A 27,004-nucleotide genomic window follows, 5' to 3' on the forward strand; every position below is an offset into this window, starting at 1 on the left:
ATGTACACAGAGTCCATCTAGTTCAAAGCTATTGAAATCATTGTGTTGTTCAAGGTGTGACTTTTGTCCAGATCTATGGAAAGCAAAAATAGTGGAATTATAACTAAACAGTTTGCCTTCTGCATTTGAACCTGTGAGTCACTATATTCATATTGTTTTTATCAATAGTTCCCAATGTGGAAGAAAACCTGTTAGGTCTTTAGTGCCCTAGTGAAAGCCTATTGTCTCTCTTCCCTCTTTTTTTTTTAATTGCAATACCTGGCATTGAAACTAGAGCCTCAGCTGGAAGCACTCTACCCCTGAGCTCTATCCCAGCCAAAATTGATGATTTTACCAGCAAAAATCAATGAGCATTTGTTCATTATTGCTTTGGGGATTAAGATGCCTTCCTAAGTTATTGCTAATTATACTTCTTTTGATAATAGTGACAATAATATTTACAAAAAGATCATTGTTTACTTAAAGCAAGAAATGCAATTCTCTTAAATTTTTAATTTATTCTTTGTTGGAATTTTCAATTATTCGCTGAAACACAAATCTTCAGATAACTTTTAACTCGTTTCAGTATTTACCAACATTTAAAATTCATTTCAATTAAGTATTGGCTACAGTTCACACAAGAGGTTCACTTTTCTGAATCCATGTACTTTAATGACAGAGTAAAAATAAAAGAAAGAAAGACAAGCGGCTGCATTTGCACAACTGTCCATTTTCTGTGAAGAATCAAATTCTTATAATAGGAGATTCTCACATGAGACCTATGTGGTGATATGTTGTCTACCCTAATAAACTTTGCCTAAAGATCAGGGAGACAAAGGAACAAGCCACAGCCACCACCTCTTACCTCGCCAACTCCTTGGCCTGAAAACCCTCCAGTTCCTGTCTCCTCACACCTTACATACCTTTCTCTGTCCAGCCATCACTTCCTGGGATTAAAGGCATGTGTAGTTCCCAAGCAAAGGCATGAGATCTCAAGTGCTGGGATTAAAGGCATATGACTTTCCAGTATTGGGATTAAAGGTGCGTGCCACCACTGCCTGGCTCTGTTTCTCTCCCAGACCGAGTCAATCTCATGTAGTCCAGGGTGGCTTTGAACTTTCAGAGATCTGTCTGGATTAGTGCTAATATTAAAGATGTGTGTGCCACCACTGCCTGGCCTGTATGTTTAATCTAGTGGCTTGTTCTGTTCTCTGATCTTCAGGCAAAGTTTATTAGGGTACATAATATATCACCATAGACACAGAAATATCTATGAATATGAGTAACATTTGATCATGTATCAAATGATACAGCTGTCTTTTAACCCCAAAGTAAAATTATGATATTTAGAAAATGTCCTTCATAGGAAGTTATTTTAAGTAATACAGCAGGTGTGACTTCGAGGCAGAGGAGAGTTCTTGGAGAATGCCATGTTGAGTGCTTGTATGAGGCCACATTTCCATAAGCCATTTGTGATGCCCACAGAGAGCTGCTCTCCATTGCTCATTTCATAAGTCAGTGTTGGAAAGCTAATGCTTGCCAGAGTATGGCTTCCCTAACAATCCGGAGAACAGCACAGAACTAATCCAGTAAAGGAGAGCACCAGCTGATGCTAACCCATCAGAAAGCAACATCAGTGTTTGGAATGTGTGCTGAATATACTATGTATCATCAGTCTCAACATTGTTTCTCAATAGTCTTCTTTATTCCACTTTGTCAAATTCAGTCTACCATGCTGATTATTAGAATCCTAATAAAAGGTTAGACTCTAAACCAATTTGTGCAAATTTAGAATTTATGATGCTACTTCCTTTATTTCATCATCTCACGTTTTAGGTACTACTGAAAACCTCTGGATTTTGCTTCCCTGAGTAAAGACTCCAAGTCTGATTGTGATGTCTCTCTAGCCAGCAGATGGCTCCATGGACATTTGCATATTGCTGATGCATATTGAATTTCAAAGCGATTTCCCCTCACCCTCTTAACATTCTTTTAGAGGAAACCCCAACCATTGCTCCTTTCCCTGAGTGTGACTTAGCCATGGAGCCTTCTTCACACAGATGTGGAGAGCAGCTGTTCTGATTCTGACTGTGAGATGGGATGCTGTCCCCTCTGTGGTCCTCCTCCATGAGCCAAGTCTCACAGGAACCCAGGTCCCTTCAGTGTTACGACTTAGGTGTTTCCTAAAGCTTGATTCACTGATGTTTGCTTTCATTCTGTGGAGAGAGATCCTCCCACTCTCCACCAATAATAGCCTCTAAAGAATGACATAGGTCACCTCTTCCAATGCTATCCACCTTACTTGACTGAAGGGGAATCCAAGGGATGCAGAACCCAGATCATTGGATGCTCTGGGAAGAATGAGCCCTGATCACAGCAGAACCTTCTGTTGCCCCTGACTCCTGGGATTCTGTCCATGGCAAAGCAACTCAGTGCAGATGGCCTTAGCAGTTGGGGAAGAAGGATGGCGTGGTGCTGAGACCTTGTGGAGGCTCTGGAGACACAGGCACAGTAACTGCTCTCTACCTTGTAGATCCCTCCTGGAGCTGATGCCGACGAGCCTGTGGGAACTGCAGTGCCAACCGAAGAGGTCCCCGTGGAAGAAGCAGAGGCAGAGAAAGCAGCCCTCCCTGCTGCCGAAGGAGAAAGCCTCGAGGGAGCCAAAATCGATGCTGAAAGCACTGAGGTTGCAAGCAGTGAGAGCCCTCCACCAGCCGAGAGCGGAGGGGCTGCTCCTCAGGTAAGGGTTTCCTGAGGAGACGGCTCGTCTGCTGGCCTGGTGGTAGCTCTCCTGTGTAGATGGACTTCCTACGCCTTGTGGATGCAGCACAGAAAAGGGGAAAGGAAGCTGCCATCATAAGAGAGGGAAGAAATGAAGAACAGATGATGAGAAAACTCAGTGGAGAGAGGAAGGAAGAGTGTGGAAAATGACAAGGCTGTTAGTGTGAGAAATGCCCCCCCCCCCAAGGCTCAGCCTAGCGCTTGGTAGGAACTCAGGATGAGTAGGGAGGTTGAGTTACAATTTTCAGTGTTTCATGTTTACTATTACTAGAGTATCTCACATTCCCCACCAGGCTCCTTTCACCAAAGCCAACCCCACTTTTTAAGGAAAGAGTCAGATGAGCATACCCAAGGAGTTAGCGTTGGCCCTAGCTCTTCCTGTGCCCTCTGCAGTGATCAACTACAACACATCCCAAGCCCCATGACTTGGGCAATTATGAACAGCCATTGCAAAGTGTGAGAGCAGCGTGGAGCCTTCCCGTGTATTTTCTTTTTGAGATAACCTCCTGCCCCCTCAGGACAGACCCTCTCCCCTTTCAGCCTCTTACCACTCTGGATTACTCATAGAAGTCCCCCATTTTTCAGGCAGTGTGGCTGTTTAAGGATCTATACAGTCATCCCACTAAAGCTTTAGTACTCAGGAGAGACAATGAGGAACTCAGGACAAATGTAAGGCAGAGGTCCAAAGTCTGCAAACTTAGTGGTCTTGGACTTCAGGTTAGTGGGATAGGGAAAGTGTGGGTGGCTGGGAGAAGACATTGGCCTTGGAGCAAACACGCCTGTTGTTTCCCAGGCCATGACTGTATCCACTTCTCTCCACCAGGAGAAGGTCATCCCTTCTGTTGTCATTGAGCCAGCCTCCAACCATGAAGGGGAAGGAGAACACCATGAAATCACTGTGGGTGCCGAAACAAGAGAGGCCACCGAGGCTGGTGACACCCCACAGGAACAGGCTGCAGAGGCCACGCCTCTGGATTCTCAGGCTGCACCATTGGGTGCCGTGGATTCCTCAGTGCCTGCAGAGGATGCTGCACAGGAAGTGCCTCCTGGCTTTCTCTACAAGGTCTTTATAGTGTCACTTCAGGGTCGCTGTGTCTCTTCGAGTCCCCTTTGCACCACTTTCTGGTTTCCCAGTGTGCTGTCTGCATTGCATTTCTTTCTCAAATCTGCTTCCACTCACCCTGACCTCCCCTAGGCAAAGGGCAGCATGTCCAAGCTTCAGGCAAGAGCTACAGTAATGCCTCTCATATTTCAAAATAAAATAGTTAAAATGCACATGGCCTGCCCTGGGGTAGTGAGTGGGCTAATAACGCCTTCCAGGCCTCCTCTGGGGGAGCTGAGTCTGTTCAGCAGGGCTCAGATCAGGCCTTTGAAGTCAACTATTCTCCAGTATGTTCCATAAGGAGTTGCCAAACAGGTAGGAAACAGAATCATCCAGTCCAAGCCCAGAGGCCAACCAATAGTCCAAAAACAAGTATCTAAGGTCACTAAGGGCCTTCTGTGAAAAGAATGAAATAAATAAGCCTCCGTTCCTGGGAGGAAAGTTTTTCCAGCCAGAAGCGATCATAAACTAAAGGCTCCTTATCAGTCAAACAAAACAACTCAACAGTGATTGCCCAGTAACCCCGCTCACGGCCGAGTGTTGGTGGCAGATAATGACCCCAGAAGAATCTGATTGAAATTGTAAGCATTGTATAATTTAATACTGTATTTCAAAATGCAGCTCTTGTTTTTGGCGGGTTCTTTATTTTTCATACTGAGAGCAAACTCGGAGCTTTGTGCATGCCAAGCAAGCACTCGGCTACTTGCTACTTTTCATGTTGAGACAGAATCTTGCTAAGTTCCATAGGAAGTTTCACCTTGTGATCCTCTGCATTAGCCTCCCTGATAGGTGGGTAATAGATGCAGACCACCATGCCTGGGAACATGTTTTTCTTTTAAAAAATATATATGATTTGTTTGTGTTCATAAGAATGAATATGAATATCTCCATCCATTTTCTCTGTCCCTCCTTTAAAAGGAAACTGACACCTTGCCACTGAAAGTGGGTGCAGGTATAATAGATTCATGAATGGATTAATGTGGGGCAAAACAATTGAACATATGGGTTAAAGTTAGGACTAGAAACCTGGTTATTTGTTTAAGCAGTACACGTAAAGTCCAGGAAATTTGTGCCGGGCAAGGCTGAGGCATGAGTGACCCATCTTTAGCTTGGCCAGTCACTACAGTGTGACCCAAGGCCAACATCTCAGTCCCTTTCTGGACATCAGTTCTCATTGCAGAAATTAATTTTTGGATAACAGTCAGTTCTAGCTCTAATAATTTTTATTTTACACATGAAATATGTATTTTAGAGGCAGGCTGTTTGATCCTGAGTGTGCAGGTGTTTATAAAGAACCACTCTGGGAGAAATAAAACTGGCCAGGACTATGCAATCCTTCAAGCTGAGAAATGGGTATTCAATGTGTTAGTCTTTCTGTCTTTTTCCAAAATATAAATTTAAAAAAATATTTTCAAAGGGCAGAGGAAGAGTAGGCTGCTGTGGCATAAGGTGGTATGATAGAAAAGGGTAAAAATTGATTTTTAAAAAGCCATTTGTTTAATTAAAGAGTAATTCTCATATAACATTCCAGTGGTAGTTTGCCTGGATTTTCATTATCTTACAAGACAATTCTGTAGCTTGGCATATTTAGCTCATCTTAAACAATCATCAGTGATAATATCTAACTTATTAAATGATGATTAAGTATGCTTAAATATCTAACAAAACATAACAAATCTAACAAAATTAAAATCTAAAGTATCTAACAAAAATTAAGAAGTTAAAATTTAATTTAGTACCTTCAGCTACTGCGTAGTGCAGTGAATTAATGAAATAGACATGAATGGCCTCACGCAAGTCAGTAAGAAGCAAGGGTATTAATTAAATAGAAAGCAGTATTCCCAAAGGTGTTTTGAAGCTTTCTTCTCCCCTTGGGGTTTATATTAGCCTGTTTTATGTTGTGATAGTAAGGCTGGATTCTAGATCCTCAGAAGGAAAAGTGGTTTATTTAGCTCACAATGGGAAGTTCATAGAACACCAGTGGCAGCGGCTCTGTGCTGGCTCCATGGCAGACGCTATCATGTGAGAAGAAAGGTCACATGATGACACAGGAAGCTCTCTCATAATCTTGCAGAATATTCAGGGTCCTATGAGAAATTCACTAATTCCTCCAAGAGCATCACCCTAGTAGCCTCCTACTACATTCCCTATCTTACTGTTACCCATGCCTTTCACCACCCCTTTGGGGACCAAGTCTCCCCCACACACAAATAAACCTCTGTCGCAGACCATATCTCATCCATAGCAGGATTACAATATGTATCTTCATCCTTTATGTCCTTGGAGAAAGCGTCTAGCTATGTCTGCATAATCTTATTAGGAAATATGACATTACCCTTCCCTTCCTTCCTTTCTTTTCTTTTACTCTTTCTCTTATTTTGTGGCATGGTCTCACTGGGTAGCCCACAGGCCTTGCTGGTCTAAAGCCTACTAGGTAGCCCAGCTGGCTTTAAAGTCATGGCTATAGTCCTGCCTCAGACTCCTGGGTGCTGGGGTTACAGGGAGAGCCACCACACTCAGCTTCTTTCTAAAATGAGCCAATCATTTCAATTGTTTTGCAGGTGGAAACCCTGCATGATTTTGAGGCAGCAAATTCTGATGAACTTAACCTGCAAAGGGGTGATGTGGTGCTTGTGGTCCCCTCAGACTCAGAAGCTGACCAGGTAAAGTATAAGACTGGAAGGTGCATAAGGCCACATTGGGTTTGTTTTTGTTTGTTTGTTTGGGGTTTTTTTTGAGGGCCAATTGGACAGGTGATTTCCTGCAGCATCTCTGTTTCCTAAGATGCTGTAAACCAACCCTGAAAAGACCTTAAAATCTTGCATGCTCAGCACTCCACCAACTGGTTTTTCAGGATGCCCATTGATGTTGCCATTGACTGTTCCTTTCTGTACAGTTAGATGAGACAACATTTTCTTATCTCAAGATTTCTTGCTAGGGATGCTGTACTTGTAACACCAGGTTTCAGGAAATGCTGACACTGTGCATGAACTAAACAACCCTTTCAGAAGTGGTTGCCTCTTATGGTGTGAGAGAGTATCCATAATAATCCATCACTGGGTATTCCAGTTCATCGTGGATGGTAGTGAAGGTCTGATAGCATGTGGCTCCATTCATGGTAGTGGAATGTACATATGGGCCTCCTCACCTCCTCACATCCTGACAGACTAAGCAAAGAAAGGGGCATGCCAGAACTTAGCTGGATTTCTCTTTTCCTTCTTGCTTAGTTGAGATCATGACCCATGGGGCAGTACTTTGCATATATGGGACAAGTTTTCTCCTTTCAGTTAACCCTCACTGGTAAAGCACTCATAGAAAAGTCCCAAGACATGCCTTATGAAATGCTCTAGGCATTTATTAATTTAATCAAGTTGACACTGGAAAGCAACCATAGCAAGCATATCTGGTATCAACTTGATAACCAAACACATTATTGCGTTAGATAATGTTTCACTCTTGACCCCTTTACCTCATAATGCAAATGTCTGCACACTACAAGAGGGCATCAGATCTCATCTTAGATGATTGTGAGCCACCATGTGGTTGCTGGGAATTGAACTCAGGACCTTCGGAAGAGCAGCCAGTGATCTTAACCTCTAAGCCATCTCTCCAGTCCCTAATGCAAATGCATTTAATCCATCTCCAACATTCCCAAAGTCTTAACATTCTAACATTGCTCAAAAGTCTAAGTTTGCTGTCTCAACTGAAACTTTGACAATCTTTAACTGTGAGGCCTATAAGATCAGGACAAAAGAAAGAAAGAAAGAAAAAGAAAGAAAGAAAAGAAAGGAAGGAAGGAAGGAAGGAAGGAAGGAAGGAAGGAAGGAAGGAAGAGGAGGGAGGGAGGGAAGGCAAGGGGAGCAGAGGGGAGGGGGAAAGAGGAGAGAGATGGAAGGGAAGGGAAGGGAAGGGAAAGGAAGGAAGAAAAACCACCCTACTGTATACTTCTAGTATGTAATGGCACAGTGTAAACATCCCCAGAAGGAAGGAATGGGAAAAGAGCAAAGGAATATTGGATGAAAGCCAGGCAGAATCCCAGCAGACTCAACACCAAATGCCCATGTGTAGCATCTGGGCCTGTGGCATTTTTTTTCTGTGCTCCAGTAGGCTTTGCTTCCCCACCTCCACCAGCACTGCTTTCTTCAACACTGTGTCCTCTCTCTTGGGTAGGTTTCACTAAGTGAATGAAGTTTTTCTTGGCAGACAATCTCGGCCTTTCCAATCTCTCATGGGGTATTGCAACTTGGTCTTCACCTTCACAGCTTTGTACATTACCTTCTTAGAGATCTATGCAGAAAATCTGACTCTGCTATACATTGTTAGACTCAGCGGCTTCTTGGAACCTTGGCATAAGCCTCCAGGACCCTGTAACATTTGTATATTGTATGTTTGAAAAAAAAAATGAGTACCCCATAGGAAAAGCAAAATTCTGCTGCCAGTTCAACCTGGATCCCTTGGACCACAACCACATTAACTTCTTTGTCCCTTCAAGGGTGAACCTGGGAAACCACTTCACTAAGTGGTTCTACTCAGTCAGGATGCCCAGGATGCTGTCTTCATCCAATTATTCTATTTCAAATGGGAAAAATTTACATAAATTTGCATGTGTACAGGCTGGACTCCTTGGCGGCTGTAGTCTTATGGATCTCCTACTTTCCCAGTATAAAGTTCTGAGTTTTACATTAATGGTGAAAATCTTTTTTAACAACCACAGTTATTTTGCCTTATCAGTTATGTTTTTAACCATAACTGGCTCAAGCTCTTTGCCTTAAACTACACATTTTCTACATCTTTTTGTCCTTTTGCAATGTAAATCTAAGCTGTTGCATTAACCTTGGGTTATTACCATACACCAGCCTGGATGCTATGCTGTCTTGAAATGTCCTCTGCCAATCAGCTTAGCCCATTAACTTGTAGTTTTTCAGTGCAATATCACTCACACTTTCAGGACACAGGCCAAACACAGCCTTGTTCCTTGGCAGAAGAAAGCATGAGTGACCTCTGGTAGAGTCCTAGTTCCTCACTGCAGCCTCATGGGGACAGTCATTCTTCACCTTCCGCACTCTGTCAGTATTCTGATTTTCCAAAATCCCACCAGACTAGCCCATTAGGCTGTGTGTACAGCATTCGAGGTCTTTTCCTACCCACGGATGCAAATTCTTCTACAGTTCTCCCAAAAGCCCAGTTCCAAACAGCTGCAAACCACGTGGCCAGGTAGCCACAGCCACAAGCCCACCCCACAGCACTCGGCTCCCACATTAGTTTCTTCATCTCTGTGACCACATATCAGACAACACAAAACAACTTAAGGGAGGGTGGCTTGTCTGGGGTCGTGGTTTGGGGAGATAAAGTCCATTGTGGCAGAGAAGACATGGTAGCAGTTAGCTCCATTTTGATGGGAGTATGGAGCTGGGCTTTCTCACCTTCTCATAGCTCATAAGAACAAGAAACAGGATGAGGAGAATCCCAGCACTGTCCCAGTTTTCTCTTCTTTTTCCTTTCTCTAGAAGCCCAGTCCATAGGATTGTGCCACTCATATTCAGTGTGGTTCTCTCCATTCAGTCATTTCTCTTCGAAAAAACAGTTCTCATGGGCACAGTCAGTGGTGTGTCATATTAATACCCTGGGCATTAATCCCATCAAGTTGACAATTGAAATTATACTGCACAGCTTTTATATAAATGTATGCATTTCTGCACTAACTGTAATTTATCTTTTTTCAAAAGTAAGAATACAGGCATATTTACCATTTCTATAAATATGAGTGTCCTCATTTCTTTCTGGTTACTTTTTCTTTCTTCAGCACTTCTTGTAATGCTGATATGATAACAGCAAATCCTGTGAATGTGTCTTCATTTTATTTATTTCAAAAATTTTCCCACTAGGGAAAGAACTCTGAGATGACTTTTTTTTTTTTCTCAGCTCTTCAAGATGTTGTTTTTTAGTCTCCCTTGTTTATAATTAGAACAGCTGTTATTTGGTTAATATGACTTATCCAAAAACAATGTTAACTTTCCAGAAAAAAAAAAAGTTGAGTATTCTTAGTCAAACTGATGAGTGGGCTCTCTCTCTCTCTCCTTCTCTCTCCCTCTTTCTCCCTCTCTCTCCCTCTCTCTGTCTCTCTCTCTCCCTCTGTCTCTCTCTCTCCCTCTCTCTGTCTCTGTCTCTCTCTGTCTCTCTCTCCCTCTCTCTCTCTGTATCTGTCTCTCTCTGCCTCTGTCTCTCTCTCTCCCTCTCTCTGTCTCTCTCTCTGTATCTGTGTGTGTCTGTATCTGTGTGTGTCTGTGTGTGTGTATCTGTGTGTATCTGTGTGTGTCTGTGTATATCTGTGTGTCTGTGTGTATCTGTGTATCTCTGTGTATCTGTGTGTGTCTGTGTATCTGTGTGTGTGTATCTGTGTGTATCTGTGTGTCTGTGTGTGTGTCTGTGTATCTCTGTGTATCTGTGTGTGTGTATCTGTGTGTGTGTATCTGTGTGTCTGTGTGTGTTTCTGTGTGTATCTGTGTGTGTGTCTGTGTGTATCTGTGTGTGTGTATATCTGTGTGTGTCTGTGTGTATCTGTGTGTGTGTGCTGTGTGTGTCTGTGTGTGTATCTGTGTGTCTGTGTGTGTGTCTGTGTGTATCTGTGTGTGTGTCTGTGTGTATCTGTGTGTGTGTATATCTGTGTGTGTCTGTGTGTATCTGTGTGTGTGTGTGCTGTGTGTGTCTGTGTGTGTATCTGTGTGTCTGTGTGTGTGTCTGTGTATCTCTGTGTATCTGTGTGTGTGTATCTGTGTGTGTGTATCTGTGTGTCTGTGTGTGTTTCTGTGTGTATCTGTGTGTGTGTCTGTGTGTATCTGTGTGTGTGTATATCTGTGTGTGTCTGTGTGTATCTGTGTGTGTGTGCTGTGTGTGTCTGTGTGTGTATCTGTGTGTCTGTGTGTGTGTCTGTGTGTATCTGTGTGTGTGTCTGTGTGTATCTGTGTGTGTGTATATCTGTGTGTGTCTGTGTGTATCTGTGTGTGTGTGTGCTGTGTGTGTCTGTGTGTGTATCTGTGTGTCTGTGTGTGTGTCTGTGTGTATCTGTGTGTGTGTCTGTGTGTATCTGTGTGTGTATATCTGTGTGTGTCTGTGTGTATCTGTGTATGTGTGTGCTGTGTGTGTCTGTGTGTGTATCTGTGTGTGTGTCTGTGTATCTGTGTGTGTCTGTGTGTGTCTATGTGTGTATCTCTGGTTGTGTGTGTCTGTGTGTGTATCTGTGTGTGTGTGTCTGTGTGTGTATCTGTGTGTATCTCTGTGTGTGTGTATCTGTGTGTATCTGTGTGTGTATCTCTGTGTGTGTGTGTATCTGTGTGTATCTGTGTGTGTATCTCTGTGTGTGTGTGTATCTGTGTGTATCTGTGTGTGTATCTGTGTGTATCTGTGTGTGTGTGTGTGTATCTGTGTGTGTGTGTGTGTGTGTGTTTTCATACTTGAGACTCAGTTTGCTTCTTTGACTCATAACATTTTATTTTATATTTTATATGGAAAACTATCAAATACTATTTCTTTAATTGTTTCCCTACCCCTTCTTTTGTTCTCTGTTTCTGAATTTCTAATTATATTATGTTCAAGGCTGATGCCTAACAGTCTGTTCTCTTTTAATCGGTCTATCTTTCACTATGGTGATCAGGTTGGGGCCTATAGAGGAATCTCTCTTGCTGCTCTGTGTTGTTAGGTCTATGCAGTGGCTACCCTGATTCCAGCACTACACTACACAGTTCTGCCATTTCTGTCTGGTCCTTTTATCTAGTTTCTGTTTCATAATCACTGTCTTCCAAATTAGATACTTGAACAAATTTATAATCATCAATTTAGTATTTTTAACTGATAATTCAAAAGTTGTATGACACCAGAGCATATTTCTATCCATTGCCTTTTGTCTGTGGGGCATATTTTACTGATTTCGTCCCTGCACCTGATAACATTTTTATTGACACTAGACACAATAAGTGTATAGTACATTGTAGAGAGCTGGATTTTTTTTCTGTATCTGGAGACTGTTTATTTTCATTCCAACAGGCACTTAAATTACTAACTTATTAACCTAAATTTGTTGAAGACTGTTTTGTATTTTCTTCAAATGTGTACCCATAGATTTTTCATAAATTCTTGGCCCTAGGACAGATTCCTACCTCTCAAACATAAGGCATTTTTAGGGTAGTTGTCCATAGAAAACCTGTAGTGTAGTGTCTTATTAACTTTCCTAACTTGGTAAGCATTATTTCTTAAGACTTATTTCTATTTTAAACTTCATGTATGCATATGTAGCTGTGTGGGGATATGTGCACATACATGAGGCAGGTGCCTAGGAAGTCTAGGTGTCAAATGCCCTAGGTTGGAGTTGCAGGTGGTTCTATGTGGTGAGATGTGAATTCTAAGAACCCGACTTGGGTACTTGGAACTGAACTCTGGTGCTTGCAAGCGTTCACACTCTGAACCCCCGAGGCAACTCTCCAGCCCCACTCAGGATTTAGCCTCCAAACTCACCCTTTACTGGCAGCGCTAAGACTCTCTCTGCCATTGTCAGCCATCTTGCTGGTGGTTTTCTCCTATTCTTGACCTCTCATTTAGAGATGCAGCCTAGGACTTAAGGAAAGTTGTCTCTGGGTCCTTGAGGACTTCCTTCCTCCAAGAGCTTCCTTGCCCATTAGTATAAAGCTGCTCTTGTGACCTCACAGTCTACAACCCTGCAGCACACAGAATGAGGACAGTCCTTGCGGAAAAGCTGCGTTAACCTGTTCTTACCCACAGCGATTCTCTGCATTCAAGGGCTAAATATCTTCCATGCTCTGCTTGCTTTTTGTCGCTCTTGGTGCCTTCAGCTAGCTCTGCACATGCTCTATGCCCACTTCACTATAGATAAACTTCTCATATTTTATAGTTATACTTTACAACATTTGGCTATGTATTAGATCCATATATTCACACCCATATACATAGTTATCTGAGTACTTACTCTATGTAACAGCATTTATCCAATATTAGCTGTTCCACCATAACCAAAATGGGAAATTCTTCTCTACCATATATTTTCAACCATTAAAATTTAGTGTTCCTCAACTAAAGATTTATACTGCCTAATGTCCTTCACATTATAGTTAAAGTTGTATTTCAGAGTAATATGTTCTAACATATCTTCATTATGGGTTTGTGGATGTTGCTTCTTATCTTTTTGTTCTCTATTGAAATAATTTTAAAATGCCCAGCTCTATTTGGCCTCATTAGGTTTTGACTCACTGTAAATAAATCCAATCAAGACATGTGGGAGGGAACTGACCTTTCATATGCATAGCTAAAGGCTTGAAAAGTTTACTTATCATTTCTTACTTTCGGTATAACTTTGTCCTTCACATGTGTGACACCATAAATTTTAAGGAGGGCACCTTTCTTCATCAACAAGAGTACCATCAGTCAGTTTATTGGGGCATTTTTTTCCTCTGTTATTTTTGTAGGTTTTTTTTCCCTCTCTTCAAAAATTGGCCTGTCTAAGTACTTATATTTCTTGTCTCTATATAAGGAGCATCAATTTATAGTCTCAGATGATATCAAAGGGAATATGTCCAGCAGTTTATTTAATTTTTGAGACCTCTTCTTATCAGATGTTCTTGAGCTTCGTGGAGGATTGATTCAGATTAAATCTGGCCATTCCTCATTGTAAGTGGGCTCTCTTCCCTGCCTTAGTTAACATAATAAAGATTCCCACTGCTGTCCGCATAGATGTATCTTTCCATGTTCCTTTCTTTCTGGAGGCCAAGGGCAGAGAGCAGCTTGCACTTCACAGTTGTTGCAATTGTCTGTAGGTGGCTATCCAGCTAAATGTCTTTTTTTACATGATAGCACCTAGGAGTGAAACAAAGCTCACTTAGAAAGAACATGCATCTGCAGCAGGAATGCCACAGCATCCGATTCCCCTGTCATCCACAGGAACAAGAAGCATCAGGCACAAGAGCAGCAACAGCAGTATCAAGCAGCACTAGGCAGCGCCCAGTGGTGATGAGCCCTGTGCCAGTCTTTGGTGGGGCTGTGTGGTGTGTGCTGTGGGGCAATTCTTCCCCGTAAGAAAGTGGCTCAGGATATAACACCAGATGTCATGGCCATGTCAGCAGTATATTCTAACCTAACAACTTTAGAATGTTTGACTCCATTTGGCACCAAGGATTGTTTCCTCAATCCTTAGTCCACTGTGGCCCACCCAAGACAATTGGTTGTGTTCCTTGTACTCTGTGTTTTCATGTGAGATCCCTTTTTCTTCACAACCTATAACTTCAAATTAGAATGTTAAAATTAACATTAAGTGAACTATGTACAATAATACATAACCTAAACTGAATTATTTATTCATTATTTTTGTCAGCTTCAACATTTTGCAGTGTTTTATAGAAGTGTTGTGTCATGTGGCTGCACACATGGGTTGTTAGCAAAGTTCTCAGCACTATGGCTGTGCCCTAGTTTTCTGTACTCTGAAACCCTGTTCTTGTCTTGCAGGACGCAGGCTGGTTGGTGGGGGTGAAGGAGTCGGACTGGCTTCAGTACAGAGACCTGGCCGCTTACAAAGGCCTCTTTCCGGAGAACTTCACCAGGCGCCTGGAGTAGGGCTGCAGATGTTGCAAAAGAGTCACATGACTGGGTTTTAAACCTTCAGGAAATGCTACTACCCTCATAATGATTGACAGACTGGTGCCACATGAGGCTTGGGAAGACAGATCAATAGAGCATGTATGCAAAAACCATAAGAAGAGGGGGAAATAGCAAGTCAAGGAGCAAGTCCTTATTTTGTTCCCTGTGTTCAATAGAGGTCTATGTGTGCTTCGTCTAACTGTGGACACTGGTACTTGATTCCCCTCCCCCAAGTCTAAAGTAGCTTTCTCCAGACCAGACTCTGACTTCTTTGCATCAAGTGTGTGATGTCAAGTGGCTGCCCTGCAGATGTAATGAGTTATCCTGTAGTGAGACATCCTCTTACTCCCTTGCCCCGTGTGAGCACCTGCTCGTTTTCCCTTTCAAGTTTACTGTGTTCAAAACTAAACTGCTGCAAACCTTCTTAACAGTCTTTTACAGTCACCGCTCTACACATATGTATGGACATACAGTCCCACAAGCTAATCCCCATGCCTGCTGGACCTATGTATATGCAGACGGCTACATATGCATAGTTGACTCCTCCGCTTTCCACTGCAGCTCTCCGCCTCCCTAAGTGTCATTGATACACGCATTGCTCTTATTCCGTCTTCTGGCATTACAGCTGCAGTTTTGCCTTGAGGCAAAACCACTCATCCCATTGCCAAAACAGTTGACAGTGTCTGTGTGTGTTGTGTGATGTTTTCAGGATGATATTAACAGATAGTGCGTCCATGCTGCTGCCCCTTTGGAGAGAGCAGGGCCTGGTTGTGTAGCTGCTCAGCTGCCGAGGCCAGATACAACTTAGATCTGGACCAGCAACTACGCAGTCTTCACTTCTGCCTTTATGCGATTGGCTGGATGAGGGGGCAAAAGAACCTATTTACAAAAGCTCCTATATACTTCCACGTTATATTTATGCAACTCATCTTCACAGATCACTCTAGAATGAAAGAGGTGATGTATGCTGTATCACAAACCACCTGTAATAGTTCTGTTCTCAGTGCTGTGGCATTCCAAATAAACCTTTGGTAATCTCCAAGTTACACTGATTCTTTTTCACGACTGTTTTTTCATTCTGAAGTCTTGTTCCAGTTGGACATGCTACTTGAAACAATTGATGTTGGAGTTGTTATTTGTGCAGACATGTGCTTGTTCCACACCTCTGGGTTGTGCTCCATGGTCCTGCCTTACTTCACCATCCCTCCATCCCAGTCATTGCTGGACACTCAGTGCTTCCTGGGAACCAGCAATTACTAGAGCGCAAATAACAGCTGTGGGGAGACCCCCACTTCTATTGTTGGCTGTGGACACTCAGCCTGTGAATCACTGGCAACCGTATGACTCATAATCGCCTCACGACAGCTTCATTTTTGGTCACTTTTCTTTCTGGCATTTTTTATGTTTATAAGTACATAAAAAATATTAGATCAGACAGAATAGAAAAATCAACTCATGGAGCCATTGTAACTAGAAGAGAATTCATCATACAAACACATTTCATTTTGAGAAATTTCTACTAAGAGAGCTCTGCATACAGTATACACTGATCAAGAATATGCATGAATGTATTTCTTTTTTATGCTTCAAATTCTCCTGATAGATCACTGGGGTTTATTGGTTTGTTTTTTAAGTATTAACAGGGAAATTTCTATTGACCCATTGTTTTCTCAAGAGATCCTTTACAGGGAGGCTTCGTCATTTGGATGCTAGTCTGGTGGCAAGAACATAAAATGCCACTATCCAGCAACTTTTTAGGGAATTAATCAAGCAAAATGCAGTAAGATGAACCTTCTAAAGGAAATCACTTTTGACATGAGAGTGTGTGGAGTGTTGAAAAGTGACAGAACAAACAGGGGGCTGCATTCTTTGCTTTGGTTTTGTTATATGCTGTGTTTGGTATTAAACTCTGACCCTTGCAAATGCTAGGCAGTATATTTGCATCCCTATTTCTCCAGATAGCATTAATAATAGCATGTATCTAAACTGAGCAAAGCTAGTTGCCGCATCTCTAGAAGTAGTTACTCTGAAATTCCACTGTAATCTGACACAGGACATAACATAACAGGATGTGGATCAGATAAATTTTGCCTTGAACTTCCTGGATGAATGTACCTAGGTGACCCTACTAAGTACATCCAAAACAACATGCTTTTAATTGTTTAATCCTTATTTAAATTACTTTTTATTTTTGGAATACTAAATGCAAGTAATTAGACTGTTTCAGAAACTGACAAGATCCAAGAATTCCCAACATCCTGAAAAGGGATGAATGGGAGACAGTGTACTAGTCCCATACTACAGAAACTGCTCTTGCATACAGCGAACATTCTTTGTTTCTAGTGGGTTTTCTAGGGAGTTGGTAGCGGTTTCAGAAGCTTCCATGGCTACCACTGTGGTGAACCCAACCTGTGCACATCATTTGATTATGTATTGGTGAGTTTATACCTATATCTTATCCCACGTGGCTGGGATACAGGAAGCTATGTTTAAGCAACTTGATCTTTTACCTCCTCTTTCAAACCCAATGGCATGCAAATTTGCACATCTTTAAGAATCAGATAGAGAAAGCCTGTGGTCATCATGACATGGACACCAACCTGGATCCATGCTAGAACTTTACTCAATTAACCTGTGTGGTGTTGATAACTACAACATCCTTTGCTGTTTTAAACTTCCAATGGCATCTCAGGTTAAACTGTTCCTCTGGACAGGAAAAGCTCCCTGCACTATGCTGCTGTAACACTACCAACAAGATTCTGTCTGTCAAAGCTAGAGAAGCTTTTGAGTCAACAAGAAAACCATGATGATAACATCTGTTGGGTAGAGTGTGAAGATTCATTGTTCGGAATGCCCTTTTAAAACACATGGAAGCCTTGGATTGGGTCGTTAGAAAAATCTCATCATGATTCCACACTGTGTTCAGATGGTCCATTAAAGAAAATACCTTGGGGAAACTCCAAACACATGAGAGTGAAATGAAGAATTTGATGATGCCTAAGGTTCAGCCCTTTATTTCACACAGACTGTGTGACTGAGCACCGTGATGCTCTAGAGATACACCAGTCATCAAAGTGACCATCCGAGTACTCTACTAGTGTTTTCTGAGCATCTCAACTAAAATCCGCCCTCTGATTTTTACTCAGAGTTGAGAGAAAATCCTCATTAATGCTGTGTGCCAGACTTTGAAGGAGGGCACATCAGGTTGTTTCTCATGTGGTAGTAACTATTGTCTTCCTAGAATTGTTACCTTTTCTTGGGCCTCAAGTAAATAGACATTTCATAGCTTCATGGGGAAGACAATGACAGTCTCTTGGCAAAGTTAGACAACTGAGAGCCATATGGTTTCGTTCAACCTGGAGACGCTCTTTTTCCCGACTCAGCCTTGATTTGAGATTTTCTTAACCTAAAACATTAACCTGAGAATGATCTGACTAAGACCAACTCTCTTTATCCTAGCACAAAGCAAGGGGATGAGCAAGTTCAAAAGCATCATACATTCAAATGCATGAAAAAAAAATGAGCAGTCTACTCAAATATTTTGAGCCATTGGTTATACTTTTTCAAGATAGCTTAATGACTTTTACAGTTTAAAAGGTAATTGTGACACAACTCTTAAATCTATGCAAACTGAGAGAAAGATCCTAAAGCTTTTTTCAAAGGAAACTTAAATTCTGTGTTAGTTTCCTAAAGCCCAGACCCTTACAATCTCAGGTCAAACACTCAGGTTGTCCAATGCTTGAACGTCAAGTGGAGTTGTGAGTTATTTTTGCCTCCCTGCAGCATCTATGGATATGTCTGTATTTAGCTCTTGAGAAATCTATCCTTGTGCATCACAAAATTATGTAAGTTCAGTTGAGTGTGGGAGCATCTTGTCTGTAAGTACTTTGCCACAGGGATGATACCGGTGTACCCTCTCCCCATCAATAAATATTGTAGAACTCTCACATTGCCTTATCTTCACCATTTCTGACCACCATGTGATTTCTGTGGCATCTGATACCATCAAACATTTCCACTCTCTTCCTAAGATTCCAGGATACAAAGTCCACTTGTCCTACGTCTCCCTGACTTTTCCCTTTCTGGTTTTCTGTGCTTGTCTCCCTCCTTTCTGAGGGAGCCGGGAATGGGGCCCTAAATCAGGAGATAGCAATGCCCTTCAGTTTGTAGCCCTGCTGTCTAAGGACTGACCCTCCAGAGGGTCCTGCTGTTGCTTCTAACTCCATATATTTGCATGGTCACTCAACAGCGTCAAGCTCCTTCTAAGCTTGAGTTGCTCTCTATAACTTTTGTATAGTTACTCTATGAGACTTCCACCTTTTCTAAGCACATGGCTGAATCCTAGACCTGCTGAATTTGGAGCTTCCTCTGTGCTTCATTTCCTCAAAAACATGTACATCCTGTTGTCTCTGCCCTTCAAAGTGTCATGCCATACTTTCTATTACCTGACCCTGTAGGCATGTCCCCACAGCTAGAGGTGATTTTGTACCTGCTGCCTTCCCAGTGTGCCTCTCTTCTCAATTCACTTCATCTGCAGAACAAAATGCCAGCACACTAACGCTCCTCTCTTTACCATTGCTTCTCATACCCATGGGACAGCAGTGAGTATCTTCTGGAGACTGTGAGACATTGGTATCCCAGTGCCACTGCTTGGCCTTCAGAGACCCCCCCATCCTCACCAGTATTTCCTCTCTGCTTCCCTCATAGGAGTCTCCTCACTGCCTCACCCTGTATCCCCTAAAACAATACATGCTACAATTTTGCCCACCATGCTGCAGTCTCTCTGGAATGCCCCTTTTCTATTGCCTGGACTCTTCTCCCTGCCACCCCAGAACACAGCTCATGTCTCACTCTGAAGTAAAGGACTCTCCACCTGTTCAATCCTATGCTTTCACCCACTTAAACTTCTGACTCAATGGAGAGTGTGCATGAATGTTTCCCGCCTTTTGTCTCCCACACTGACTGATATGCTGTTTACCCCAGCTTCATATTCTCCACCCCCGCCCTGTGTTCACTCGTGAGTGTGCTGAGTGAGTAAACAGAAGGCATAGCTCCAATCAATTTGTTCAGAAAAGTGCAGAAACATCCCAAGGGCAGCATTCCAGGATATCTGAAATTAAATATAAGAGAAATATAAGGTAATTCTGTCACACTGGAGAGCAATATTAAATAAAACTCCAAAGCCTACCAAGTGTATGGTCAAAATAACTGAAAGGGTTTGACTAGAAAGCTTCATTTAATGAAGTGATACAGATGGCAAGCAGCTTGATACACTTGTTACATCTGAGACTCACAAAGGATTGACAGATAACACACAAACCACTCATCTGAGAAGGAATTCTGAGAATTACCCTTAGAATAATTTATATTAATGGCTTCTTGCTTGTATTTGTTCAGGTATGTATTTTTGATTAATTGGCATACGTACTGAATATAATGTTTTGTTTTGCCAGGTTCTCTAAATGTTCTGTGTTTGAAATCACTCGATCCTCTCAAAACTATGATGTAATCATTAATATCACTCATTACAAACAGGAAATTTTGAGCACGGCCACGTAATCAGTAAACAGCAATACCGGGATGTGTAACCTCAGAGGACTACCTCCCCTCTAACCCTTTTCCTTCTTGCTATACATAAAGGACGTGAATAGCCAGGATTCTGAAGGAGACCTGGCAGGGCACACGCCGATTTCCTAATGACCAATCAGCATCTGGTAACGAATCAGAGCTTTCTTAATACATAGTGGCGAAAATTAAAGATTTCTACCACCACACACTGGCAGTACTTTGTGAAAGTGTGTGTGTGTGTGTGTGTGTGTGTGTGTGTGTGTGTGTGTGTGTATGCATAAGGGCATGTGTGTGTTCCCCTTGACCAGCAATCCTAGGACTGAGTTCCCAGAAAGGGGGCCCATGAAGGTTACAACATGGGTAGTGACAGCAAAAACCCTAACCCTGGGAAGCTTCGTGAATAGTACTCAGCGAAGCCAGCTGTGGAGCAAGAGAAACAGATCAGAGCACCAAACCAGGTGTAACAGGAGTGTGAGCACCTGACTCAGGAGGGAAGAATGTGCCGCTCGAGTAGGTAAAATGCACAATTACAAAGCGCTGGGCCATTTGCACAGCTAACAGCCTCTCCAGGGACATGCAGCAAATGTATTAGATGGGGTGCACAGGAAGAGAGAGGAATGGAGAGAAGACAAATGCAATGGCTAACAGAGATGTACACTCTGCCATGATGCTGGCATGGATCAGTAAGGACAGCATGCCACCATTCAGAAATGCCAGGAAAACAGGAGATCTAAGGTCGAAAACAGCACCAGCAATTGCACAAGGTATGTTACTAATTTCTGGATAACCCATTCAAAAACTCGTGTTTAAATAATTTTCATTGTTTTTCAGTAATGGGAATTGAACTCAGGCATTAGAGCAAGCACTCTACCTCTGAGATATATCCCAGACATATTTTAAATTACTTTCATTTTGAGGGAATCTTAAGTTGCTCCTGGTAGACTCAGCATAGAGGCTAGGTAGACCTTGGACTTGCCTTCCTCATACCTCAGCCTCCAAAGTAGCTGGGCCTACAGGTATACCCCACCATGCCTGGACATCAAGCTTTGAGACTTAGATACCCATAGTCCTCCTCAGTCACAGAGAGTGGTTTCAGCTCATACATTGAAACCAGCATAAAGTGAATTTTCTTTGGCGGTTGTAGAAAATGTGACTTTTTCCTCTTTCTTTGGGAAATCTGAATAACTAGCTGTCAAGGACCATTTAGGTGGCTCTGACCACTGAACACTCATCTTGGGAATTTGTCACACCTCTTTTCTGAGATGATTGAAGTATTGTCCTGGAATGAGGACAATGAAGGACACTGGATTTGGACAATGATTGGAATCTTTAGTAGCTCAGTCGCATGAACAAGAGAGAAAAGATAAGAGCCTGTTTTTAGCATCCAAATCATAGCCGACCATCGTGTTTTCCTGTTACAGGTTGCAGTGAGTTGCAGTTGACAGTCTTGCTGGTTCTTAGAACTCAAACATTAAAACATTTAAAATGTTAAACAGAGGTTGGGGATTTAGCTCAGTGGTAGAGCGCTTGCCTAGCAAGCGCAAGGCCCTGGGTTCAGTCCTCAGCTCCATAGAAAAATTAATTAAATAAATAAATATAAAACAAACAAATAAATAAATGAATAAATAAATAGAATGTTAAACAAGGTTGAATCCTACTGAGATGATGCCAACAAATGGCCTGTTCTGAATATTCCAAACCAGTTTCACTATTTCACTGAAGGGTCTTCTTTTTCACTTTCTAGGCAGGCTAGAACCAAACACCAGTAAGGTTCAGCACAACTCACCTTCTGCTGTGTGCTTCACTTGTCTATGTGTGTGATGTGTGGGTTCAAGTGTGTGTACACAAGCATGTGAGTTAGCTCTGCACAACTCAGTTTTCTAGCCTTCCCTGGGCGATTCTGAGCATTGCCATCCTGTAACATGAATCTTAAAAGGTCTTATAATAAAAAGAAAACCAGAGCCAGATATCAGGGGGAAAGCTGAAAGATCAGAGAAGCAGAACAGCCGGCCCCTAGTTCTTACCTCTACAAAATCCTCAGGCTAAAGAGTGAGTTCCTGTTTCCTTACACCTTATATACCTTCCTCTGCCCAGATATCACTTCCTGGGATTAAAAGTGTGTGTGAGTCCCTGTACTGGGATTAAAGGTATGTGCCACCACTGCCTAGCTCTGTTTCTGGTGTGACCTTGAAGTTAAGGAGATCCATACAGATCTCTGCCTCCCAAGTGATAGAATTAAGGATGTGTGCCACCACTGTCTGGCCTCTATGTCTAATCTAGTGGCTGGCTCTGTCCTCTGATCCTCAAGGCAAGCTTTATTAGGGTACATAATATATCACCACACCATCCTAATGGTCTAAAACAAGTCTGCTAGGGTTGCTCACCTTCAGTAGTGACCAGTCTAGGTAGCTAAACCACCAATTATTCAGACACTATATATCCTATGTGGTTTTCTTTTCTTTTAAATTTTGTAATTATATTTATGCACAGAAAATGTAGTAATATACATTTAACTTGGTTTAGTGGAGAGTTCTTTGCTCTTCACTTTTTCCAGCTTGGCAATGCAAGTCACAGATTTAGGACTCAGTACATTGCCTCCCCAGTGGTGGTAAATCTTGTATCTGTCATTGCCCTTGGTCTTAATAGCTTCCACCAGCTTAGCTAGGGCACCCTTTTCTAACCTGTGTGAAGGCAACAGTGGTGCATGTGTTCCTGTGAACCAGATGCCCCACCCTTGATGATGCAGTAGGGGACCCCATCTTTTGACACAGGGCAAGCAGAAGACCACCAGCTCAATGAGGTCTATTTTGTGGGCAACTACCACCAGCTCAGCCTTCTTGTTCTCTGCCAAGGTGGTGCTGTATTGACCCTACTCGAAGGACAGGTAGTCTCTTAGGTGGGATATGCCCTTTGCCAGTGCTTTCTTCTCAGCATGGGCCAGGGTCTGACTGCTCCTGCTTTGTCTCTGGCCTGTAGCTGCTGTGGGCAGACTTGAGCAGCTGGGTAGCTATTTGCAGGTCCAGGGCCTGGGGGAATGGGTTAATGGCACGAGGTACTTTGAGCCACTTATGGAGAATGAACCTTTGCCACTGTAGCCTGATATAGTGGGGCCATTTGAGAAAGCGAGTGAGATCTCTTTTGGGCTGGATGTCCTGCTCAATGTTGAATTTCTTAGATTTTTTTCTTAAACAAAGGATTTATCACCTTTTTGGCCTCCTGTTTCTTCACAATTCTGGGGGCCAGGACCACCTTCTTCCCCTTGGACTTCTGTTCTTTGGGCATCCTGCTGGACTGGAAGAGAGAGAAAGCCCATGTGGTTTTCTTAACAATCCTACTCTGTCTAGTCAAGAGAATAAAAGCAATATACATTATTGTTGAATCAAAATTGAAATGATAAACTCTTCCCTTTTTCATCTTATCACACCTATTTCAGTATAGGACCATCTATTCAAACCAGAGTCACAAAATTTTAAGCTGGAAGAAAAAAAACATCAACCACTTCTCTCACTTTTGAAGTTTGGAAAGTAGAGAGTGTGCAAAGGAGGTTCTCTGAACTAAGCCCATGGTGTGCACCAGGGGAGAGATTGGGACCTGTCTGCTCTTAGAATTTACCCTTTTCTGGAGTGGAGCCTCAATATGGGAACACAGTGTGATGCTATACCTACTATGGCCAGGAGAGGGTGCCAGAAATCGGTGTGTATAAATAAAGCAATCAAACACTTTCTTTAAAGGAGGAAGCACACATTCAAAAACTTAGAAAAAGTAGATCACTATAATGTTTTCTTATTTTGAAATGTGGCAAGGATAATTAATTCTGAATCATAAACAACCAAGTAGTTTACTCAGGAAACAGGCTCAGTAGACTGAGTGGCTCCTTCAAATTCCTTTTATTTTTAATTTTTTGTTTTGTTTTGGTGTGTGTGTATGATGTGTGTATGTGTTTGTATATGTGTGCATGTTTGTGTGTGTGTGGTATATATGTGATATGTTTGTATGTGTGTGCATGTTTGTGTGTGTGTGGGGGGGGGTGTAGACACGCTTGCCAAAGCGTGTGTCAAGTTAGTGGACAAACTTGGGTGTTGATCCTTCTACTTTGTTAGAAACAAAGACCCTTTGTCGTTCTCCTCCACATATGCCAGGCTAGCTCACCTCTGAGTTTCTGGAGATTCTACCTCTGCTTCCATCTTGCTCTGCCAGCACTGGGGTTACAGATAAAGTATGTGCTACACCCAACATTACTAGGTTACTGGGGTTCAAACTCATGTCCTCACACATGTATGGCAAGTGCTTTACCCCAGAGCCATCTCTCCAGCCCCCTTTTCAAACTCTCTGTGTGCTCCTTGAGAGGTACATAGCATCAATGATTTAGTTCCTTAAACAGTCTAAGCCTGAACTTCATCAGAAAAATTGCAACAGGTAACACCAACTCTACTCTTGCTAGGAAAGGGTAGATATGTCCTAAAGAGTGTCTGTTATAATTTAGCGGGCCAAGAATTAGTTCTTCAAAAAGTGCCATTAACTACTGAAATGTTGGAGGAAATGTCTACCACTTTTATCGGCTCCTAAAATTGACTAAATGATTTGAGAATACCCCATGTTCTTTAGTGACATCTGAGCATTATTTTTTTAAGTTTCTGAAAATGTTTTCACATCATTCCCTTATACTGTCTAGTTCAGGATGGAAGTTCTGTCTATACCAAATTCTTTACATGTTAAATGACAGCAGCTTCTGCTTGGGAACTTGCTGGGCTTGTATTTAGTCTGAGTCTTCTTGGGTCTTAAGTGACCTTGAGCAGGTAGAGCTTCCTAAAATCCAATTCTCCTACCTGGCAAATGCAGTTTTATCTCCCCTGAAGGATTATTATAAGGATTAAAAGGTTGTAAAATTTTAAATTATCCCTAAAACTAACCTATTTATTTTAACACCAATAAGCTGACTCAGTCCCCAGGACATCATGTGCAAAAGAGGAAAGTTATTGCTCATGATGGTGACTTTCCCAAGAACACACTCTTCTAAGTGGCAGCACTTGGACTTGATTGGCCATTCTGTTTTTCAAAACAACTCTGTTGAAAGAATTTTAGGTTTTCAGTTAAGCTCTCTAAAGTGTCCTTGCAGAATTTCCATCTTGAGAAGTCCCTGTCCCCCATGTGGATCACACTATTGGCTGCCCTTTCTGGGTGAGCCTCACAGCCTGACTGTGTAGTGTGACAGCCATGTAGCCTGAGGCAGTTTGATCAGAACTGATGGCTCCCTGACATCCTTGTGCACATATGGATCCAGTGACCAGGAAGTAGAGCTTTGGCTAAAGTTTCCAGGACACACTGAGCTTCCCTGGACATGGTGTCTGGCCCAGACTGCTCACACTGGCAGGGGTTGCTACTGCAGCCTGAGAACCAGCAGACACTAACTGCTGCACAGGTGCAGACATGAGCTAGGATCCTCCTCTCCTGTCTCCTCCACTATCAACTCCTGATTCCGTCCTTAGGTCAGTAATGGTTTGTTAGTCTCTGTTCCTGCCCATGACCCAGCCCAGACTGACAATATGAAAGGTCTGTTAAGGGCAGTTCTTTTTAAATCTTCTATAGAGATAATTCATAATTTAGCTTCACTGATACCCTTATGATAATCTCCAAAATTATATTATGATGACTTCCCACTGAATATAATACTTCCCACTAAATAAATGTCTATTATGTTTCAGACTTTGTGATGAGTACTCTGAATCCTGATGTATATGGTCCCAGGAACTAGCTACAAACATTAATGATCCTCATTATGCAGGGAGATCAGACACCTACTTACAGGTCATGAAACCATGGGAATGCAATAATTATAATAATTCACAGTAAAAAGACTAATTTCTGTATCATGGCTAGGTAGCATCTCATAGAACCTGAAATAGAAAATTAATGTCTTTACTATAACCTGCTCCTCAAGGCAATGTTTATTTTTACAATTCTATCATGATAGTGATTCAGCTCTGTTGATATTTGACCTGTACAATTACCAGGAAAAGCAAAAGTATGTCACTTGGCAAATTTGGACCTATCAGAGGGACTGGCCAGACTTAGAGCCTCCAATTCATAGGCAACAGGGGAGGAGAGAGCAGAGAAAAGTTGACATAGAGAGGACGACTCCAAGACACAACTGAAAACAGAAACCAGTAGTTCAGAGAAACTAGAAGAGGAGTGGGGGGCGCAGGGAACAGAAAAGACAATGGGGGCAATGGAGGCCATGACAGATGTGATTACACTAGAATGTAGAAAGATACCATGACAGGAAGACAGAGAGAGAGAGAGAGAGAGAGAGAGAGAGAGAGAGAGAGAGAGAGAGAGAGATAGAGAGAGATTAAAAAGACACAAGAAAGGAATGATGTGCAAGAACGGGAAACAGACTCAGAGAGGGAGGGAAGGCAGAGGCAGCAAGTCAGACAGCAGAGAGCGATTATAATTTAGTGTGTGAGTCGGAGATATTGAAGGAGCCTCACAGGAGGTGATTCCAAAACCTACCTCCATGAGCTCTCCGCACAAACTGCAAGCAACTTCAGTCTCTCTGCAGCAGTTGTTACTGTGGGAAGGGGCCTTGGGAATCTAATGAGTTTCTGGACTTGCAGAGCCTGGAAAACTGCGTGAGAGTCACTTCTCTTTGCTGAGGTGGGGTTGGGAATCAGTTCTTAGAATACAGATACACACTATGGGGAACTCAGAAGCTGCATTTGATGAAAACACTGACTCTTCTTCTGGGCCTGCAGATCCTGGCAGATCCCTGATAAGTAACTCAAAGTAGAATAAAAACGTGGCTTCTCTGCTTCCATTCTGCACCTCTCTCTCCCCTTTGCCAAGTGATTCCCCCCTGGGATTACAGTGGAGTTCACAGACAATACATGTGAGGACACAAGTGGGGACTATGCCCGGGCAACAGCAAATGTTCATTGT

At 42.4% G+C, this 27,004-nt stretch overlaps 1 protein-coding gene across 2 annotated transcripts in view; it reads left to right on the forward strand.

Annotated features, from left to right (window-relative positions):
• Amph (amphiphysin) overlaps nucleotides 1-15,552 on the forward strand; it is a 194,274-nt gene extending 178,722 nt beyond the window's left edge. For both annotated transcript variants that reach the window (XM_036186752.1, XM_036186753.1), the window contains exons 18-21: nucleotides 2,513-2,719; nucleotides 3,584-3,823; nucleotides 6,424-6,525; nucleotides 14,369-15,552. In XM_036186752.1, coding sequence (XP_036042645.1) covers nucleotides 2,513-2,719; nucleotides 3,584-3,823; nucleotides 6,424-6,525; nucleotides 14,369-14,476 — 657 coding nt within the window. In that variant the 3' untranslated portion in view covers nucleotides 14,477-15,552. The remainder of the gene's footprint in view (nucleotides 1-2,512; nucleotides 2,720-3,583; nucleotides 3,824-6,423; nucleotides 6,526-14,368) is intronic.
• The last annotated feature ends 11,452 nt before the right edge of the window (nucleotides 15,553-27,004 follow it).

The sequence above is a fragment of the Onychomys torridus genome, chromosome 5 (genome assembly GCF_903995425.1).
Source record: "Onychomys torridus chromosome 5, mOncTor1.1, whole genome shotgun sequence".
Taxonomy (NCBI): domain Eukaryota; kingdom Metazoa; phylum Chordata; class Mammalia; order Rodentia; family Cricetidae; genus Onychomys; species Onychomys torridus.